General features: G+C 54.9%; 1 protein-coding gene across 2 annotated transcripts in view; it reads right to left on the minus strand.

Annotated features, from left to right (window-relative positions):
* Window positions 1-3,566: 3,566 nt before the first annotated feature.
* Tmem63b (transmembrane protein 63B) overlaps window positions 3,567-6,805 on the minus strand; it is a 26,551-nt gene continuing 23,312 nt past the window's right edge. For both annotated transcript variants that reach the window (XM_005359838.3, XM_005359839.3), the window contains 5 exons: window positions 6,242-6,347; window positions 5,201-5,368; window positions 4,854-4,969; window positions 4,624-4,704; window positions 3,567-4,347 (listed from right to left, as the gene is read on the minus strand). In XM_005359838.3, coding sequence (XP_005359895.1) covers window positions 4,156-4,347; window positions 4,624-4,704; window positions 4,854-4,969; window positions 5,201-5,368; window positions 6,242-6,347 — 663 coding nt within the window. In that variant the 3' untranslated portion in view covers window positions 3,567-4,155. The remainder of the gene's footprint in view (window positions 4,348-4,623; window positions 4,705-4,853; window positions 4,970-5,200; window positions 5,369-6,241; window positions 6,348-6,805) is intronic.

Here is a 6,805-nt window from a genome sequence, read left to right on the forward strand (position 1 = left end):
CCATCGCAATCAGGGAACCAGTGGTTTTATGGATAGTTTGCTCTCCAGCGTGTGGAGGAAAATGAGATTCATCTTCGGAAAACTCTAGGGGTTTAGGGTCTCCTTCAAACCTACACATCCAGGGGTCAGGTCCCTAGCCTGTCACAGAAGCCCGGAGGCAGGGTCTAGAGGCCTTTTCAGTTCCCTCCCTCTTACAGGCTTGAGGGGGAGGACCAGAGCTGAGCCCTGCTCCTCCTCTGCTGCTGAAGCTAGATTCCCCAAAGGAACAGCTTCTCAGCCTCTCTTACCTGCCCTGCCACCAGCCCAGACCACCCTGGATCTGAGGGGAGGGCTCAGGCTCCATCCAAGTAGCTTGCTTCTGCTGTATCTTCGGACCTCAGGTTTTGGGACTAAGAAGGCCACTTTTCTAGGCCTGGGAGATAGTCTCTGTTCCCTAGGGTTTGCCATATCTCTAATGGCTGATGGGGGCCCCTTACCCAAACCCGTTTGTGGACAGCCATGACTGAAGGGTACAGGACATTGCTCTACCCATCAATGTGTCGGTGAAATGACAGAGTAAGGCTACCTGCCTAGTCTTTCCCTATGTCTAAGAAGACCAGCTTTTATCCCCAGAGCATCCAGCGTGAGGAAGGACCGCCTCTTCTCTGTCTGAGGTCTCAGAGAACACAGCTCCATTTCCGCAGGAAGTGCTAATATACAGAAGGCCCCATTAGTGCCTACCTGGGGAGTACAGCATACCGAAGGCAATCAGGTGAGCACCTAGCACAGTGCTTGACAGTTGAAGGTTCTTGGCGGGGGGGGGGGGGGGGAGCACAGACCACCCCTCCCCCCACCCAGAACTCTCTAATGTAGGGGGAGCCTTAAGTCAGGGGCAGTGGTCTAACTGTTGCCTTTCTGTCCTTCCCACTTGGCCCTTCTGATCTGCCAGGTCCCAGGCCTGTCCCTACTGGGATGGGGACAAGCACCTAACTGGGGGAGCCACCCTAGGGCAAGTCCCTCCCTGTCAGTCTGAGATTTCTGGAAGTGGTTGTTCCTATCCCTTTAGCCTGCATTTTTTTTTTTATCCTGAAAAGCTTCTCATTTACAAAAAAGCCATGATCTCACAAGTCTGTGTCATGTCTTTGTGTCTTATTATCTCACCATTTTTTTTTTGAAGATACGTAGCCCAGGCTAGCTTCGAACTTGCTTCATAGCTAAGGCCTTAAACCAACCCAGGGTTCTCCTTGTCGCTACCTCCCAAGTGCTGAGACTGTGGGCACGTGCTACCAGCCCCTCCTCCTTCCTTCATATGCCATGTACACCAGAACACCAGAGGACAACTCTGACATCCTGTTCTCTTCTACTGTGGATCTCAGGGCTTGAACTTGGGTCATTATGGCAAATGCTTCATCCTGCTGAGCCATCTCCTGGGACCCTGACCTTCTGACCCTAAGTACCTCTGCTTCCCGAGCGCTGGGGTCACAGGTGTGCACCCCACACAGTTCACGCCTTGCTAGGGATCAAATCCATCCTTGTGCGTGCTAGGCAAGCACCCCATCAGTTGAGCAGCACCCCAGCTCCTATTCCCCATTTGTAGGTGAGGTCCAGGGGTGTGATGTTATTTGCTCAGGGTCACTCAGCAGGTAAGAGGCTGAGCCAGGATTTGAACCTAAAGCCTCAACCCTTACCTCTTATCCCATAGAAGGAGGATACCCGGGAGGCTCCCTGAGCCACTTCCCTTGCTCTTCCTCTACCTGCAGCCAGGAGAAAGCCAGTAGGTTGTGGAGACTGTTAGGTTTCTTGAAGAACCCAGACCAGAGCTAAGTACTGTTTGCTGAATACGACTACTACTGGGTCCCAGTTGACCTGAGTTCTGTTTGATGCCAGGAGCCAGGAATAGGTGGGCTTGGGCCTTCTCCACTGCAGCCTTTACCCTGGAGAGCGGCTCTCCTCAGTACCCCTGCTATGAGCTGTTTGAGTCTTACCTCATTTCTTTTCCCTAAGCATTTCAGTTTGGCTTAGAACTTGAGGCCCACCAGGAGACTCCCCATGGTAGAACCACGAGAACCCCATTTCCACCTCCCACCTCAGGGCCGGGAGGCACACTATACAGGTGAGCAGCGAGGTCAGGGCTACAGTTGTCCAGGATACACTGGGCAGGCAATGGGACTTTCCAGGTAGGGTGTGGTGTGCCTGCTCAGCCATACAGACGATGCCTAGGAGCCTTTCTGCAGCCGAGATGCTTGCTTCAGACTCTCCTCAATTTCTGCTACCAGGAGCTGGTACTCTGCCTCCAGCCCTTGGCCTGGCAGCTGTTCCCCTTCCAGCACTTAAGGGACTCCGCCCGGGAGCTCATACTGAAGGCTGAAGCTCCGAGTTTACAGGAGGACTGGTACTAGGACCAAGACCACGCCTGTCACCATGGTAACTAGCTTGGTCCTACGCCCATGGTCAGTTGCCGTGAGCACTGTGTGTGTGTGTGGGGGGGCGATTTATGATGCTTTCATCATGTAACTGGCTTGGTCCTACGCCCATAGTCAGTTGCCATGAGCACTGTGTGTGTGTGTGGGGGGATTTATGATGCTTTCATCATGTAACTGGCTTGGTCCTACACCCATGGTCAGTTGCCGTGAGCACTGGCTCTGTGTGCATGTGTTGGGGGTTTTTATGGTGTAGATGGTATCACCACTTCTAGGGAGGGGCCTAACTCCTGTTCCTGATGCCATCATCAGGGTCCTCTTGTCTCTATAGGCCTTTGGGTATCTGTTTTGTTTTGTTTTCTTCCTATCCTGGACCTCTTCTCTCTGGGCAGACCTCAACTCACTTTCCCATCTGTTGGTTGAAGGATGGAAAATTTACTAGGCAGTAGTAGCACACGCCTTTAATCCCAGCACTCAGGAGGCAGAGGCAGGATGATCTCTGACTTCGAGGTCAGCCTGCTTTACAGAGTGAGTTCCAGGACAGCCAAGGCTACACAGAGAAACCCTGTCTCTGTAAAAACAAACAAGCAAACAAACAGGACGTAAAACTCCAGTCAACTGAGGCCAAGGCTGGAGAAAGGCATGTGAGATTGGCTTTTGAGGTTACGTGGCCATACAGCTTGATTTGATGGAGAAAACAGGTCCAGAGAGGGCTGAAGGCTTTCTCAGAGACACACAGCCAGCTGGTGACACAGCCACCCTGGGGCAGAGGCTTTCTGGCCTGTGCTGCACATGACACACTGTGGGAATACACATGGCTGTGCCCTTGCTGAGAGGCCTAGAGAGAGCCCTTAGAGAAGGTGAGTTTGGGGTCTTAAGAAAAAATTGGCTAGAGAATGGGGGGTCCTGGAGACATGTGGGGTTGAGGCATGCCACACACTGGGCCCACCTGGTGCAAAGCTTTTGCAGTTTTCTCATGACCCTTGTCTCTAGGAATTCTTGGGACGCTCAGAGCATAGGGCTGGCGTGAGGTGGCCTGAGCCCAGAGCTTCTTCCTAATGGATGGTCCCTCTAACAAAGCAGGGAGTTCATTCCAGGACTGTAATTAGGACCTCTCGGGAGGGCAGGGGATGAGGTTCCAGGGCTGTGCTCCCAATCAGACACAAGTTTGGAGCTTTTGTTTTTATTTTAAAGGAAAACAAAAACAAAAAACAAATCCAGTGCAAAATCCCATTTTCCAGTGTCAGCCATAGCCCCCCAGGTCACCCCCTGGCTCAGGCCTGACTCTTCCTCCCACTCTGCACCCCTCCCTTCTCCTACATCCCAGAGGGCTGCAGGCTCCATGTCCCTGGAGGCCCAGATCCAGGGGCAGGGAAGAGGAGAGCTGGGAGCAGCCAGAGATGTGCTTGTTCTCCCCAGGCCTCCAGCCATGGCACCAGGTACCCACCTTGGCTCTCATTAACCCTTTCCTGGCCACGTTACTGGGTGGTGAGGCTGATCTGGGGGGGATTCCCTCCACACCCCTCTTTGCCCCGGGGCCTGCTCGGGGCTGTCCTCACTGAGGTTGGGGGGCTCCCTTCCTCCCTCCATGACGGGGGAGAGCAGTGAAATCCCCAGGTTTAAATACCTTAATGAAAGCAGGGGACAGGCGAGGAGGAGGGGGCTTTAGTTCTAATAAATTATTAGCGTTTTGTTTTTTAGTGTCCGTGGGGGGGGTTGAGGGGCAGGGCGTGGCCTCCAGGGCCCCTCCCTCCCCTTACTGGTGAATCTCATTCTCTATGAGGCTGTCCTCGCATGACTGGAAGTCCGTGTCCGTGAGGCCCTCGGGCGGCATCAGCAACTCCTCATCTTGGGAGGAGGATGACGGGGGCTCGTCGCCTGAGCTCCCAGGAGCCCCATCCCCATCCCCGTCTCCCTCTGAGTCCTGCAGCACCTGAGCGATGTATTTCTGAAGGGAAAAGGAATAGGGGTAAGGTGGACAGCTGCCCCTTCTGGGTGGGTAGGTGGGGGCAGGTATCTTAGGGCCTGTGGGCAGCACAGTGGGCAGTGCCCTAAGGGATGGAGTGGAGAGGGTGAAGCCAGTTCTTTCCCATGCTGGTGTCCACTGCCATGAGGTCTGGTTCAGGCTGACTTCTGTGGAGGACTAACGGTCCACCCAGATTTGGGACTGAGTCTCAGCAAAGGCCTCCCAGGGTACCCATGGCTGTGGAGTAGGGGCACTCACCGCAGATTTGGGGACAGTGGCAGCAGTGGAGGGCCGTCCATTACTTCTGGAGCTGACAGCATCTGTCTCTGTGTGTTCAATCTTAAGGGGACCAGGGAGCAGGAGGAAACATCTTCGTCTTCAGCCCCAGTCATACCCCATCACCAGCTCAGTACCTTTTGACCCTGTATGCCACCCCACACCCCGTGTGCCACCCTCCCAATTCCACCACCTCTTTTCCCACCCCACACCTTGTAGTTGTGGGCACTGAGGTATTTGAAGTGTCCGAAGCAGACGTGGCAGAGACAGATGACAATGGTGATGACCAGAACGACGAAGGTGAACATGGATGTGGGGGCTAGGAATCCTGGGATTGGGGAGCACAAAAAAAGGGGCTATCGCCTGGTCTGTCATCTGGGCTCTCTTCACTACCACTGCTTCTGATTCTTTCACTTCCATCTGTACAACCTCACCAAGACCTACCAGACTCTACCACGTGGCTCTCATGTCACAAGTTCTAGCTTCGAAAATCCCTTCTGTCCTCGCCACCCCACCCCCAACGGGATGGCGGCCTCACCTGTGCGCATGGCGGCCTCACCTGTGCGCATGGTGGAGAAGAAGAGCAGCCAGAAGAGGCAGAGGATGGGTGCAGCCACCACCTGGTTCACAGCCCCTGAGTGAATCTTCTTGTCCAGCTTGGCCGGCAGGTAGGCATAGTAGAGATTGTACCTGTCTACCAGGTGCTTCAACAGCATGTACATGAGCCCTGAGGAAAGCCAATGGCCCTGACCTCGGAACCAGCGCCCACAGACCCTGTGTGTCTGCCTCAGGCTGTCCTGGCCTTCTGGGGTGGCTGCTCCCTGTCCTGCCACAGAAGGAAGCTGCAGCTTCTTCCCCTCCGGTCCCTTCGCCCTGTGCAGCCTCCCTGTCCTCCCCCCATAACAACCACCAGAGAGCCATTCGTTTAGATGATCAAGAAGCCTTTGGAACCCCTCTTACGCCTTCCTGCCCGTCCCTAAAGAGTTGGATATAAAGTCAGGGAAGGTTCTGCTTCCTGAAGCACAGGGAACTTTAAACAAGGGCTAGGCAGTTAATTTGAGAATCTGGAGCCTTGAGGAGGGAGTTAGGATGCTATGGGGGAAGGTGAGGTTATTGGTGGGACCACGGTCGGTGAGAAACAGCGAAACACCTTCAAAGAGAAGAGGGACCTTTCCAGGTTACATGTCCCTAAGTTACAAGGACCTAGTCTACTCTGGAACCCAAGGGGTTTTCTTGAATTTTGAGGTCTGTGTATAGGTGTAGATGTTGGTAATAGGAATGTGTGTATATGTAACAACTCGGAGGGAAGTATGTCTATGCATACCCAAAGGAAGGCTTCAGGGCCAGTAAATATCGCTGAGGGGGATGGTTTGACCCAGGCACTGGGCGTGCCAGGTGGGCCATGCCTCAACAGAGCTGCTCTCCCCTTCTTCCCCAAGGCCCAACCCCAGACTGAGCCAGGAACCAGGCGGGAGGCCAGAGGGGCCGGTCTCCCAGCCAGGGCCCTGTCCAATCGGGGTGGCCTGCCTTACTAGAGTGGAGCGGGTGAGGCCCTGGGTTCCCCCGAGCAGGGCCCAGGTCCCGGCGCGGCGGTGCCTACCGAAGGGCACGATGATGGGGCAGGTGATACTGTAGGTCATGACCACCGTGAAGACGCACATCATCCAAGCGTAGGCTGCGCCAAACTGGAACTCGTAGGCCTGATGCTGGGGGGGACATGGGCAGGAGGGTGGCTCAGGGTGGAGGGGACAGGCTGCAAGGGGGCGAGGCAGGTAGGAGGCGGCCAGGAACTCGGGGCTGGGAATAAAGCCATGGGGAGTGAGGGACCTAATGTGGGGGTGGTGCAGGGGAGAGCAAAGCAGGTGGGAGGCAGGGGTTGTGGCTGATAGGGAGGCCAGGCAGGGGCAGTGACGGGGCATGGGCAGGTAAGAGCAAAAGTTGAGGTCTGGGGACAGCTATCCAGCGCCCTCTTGTGGAATGAAGGCAGAGGGAACCTAAACCAAGGGAGCTAGACCTCTCCCAACTCCAAGCACAAACAGTATGCTCTCAGAACTCAGGGACCTCCTGGGATAATCTGTCCACCCATAGCTATATGTGCAGGGAAACTGAGGCTTCAGATGGTAACTAAAATCGCTAAGGTCCAGCATTCTTGTGCCCCCCCCCC

This window comes from Microtus ochrogaster, linkage group LG2, assembly GCF_000317375.1.
Source record: "Microtus ochrogaster isolate Prairie Vole_2 linkage group LG2, MicOch1.0, whole genome shotgun sequence".
NCBI classification, from domain to species: domain Eukaryota; kingdom Metazoa; phylum Chordata; class Mammalia; order Rodentia; family Cricetidae; genus Microtus; species Microtus ochrogaster.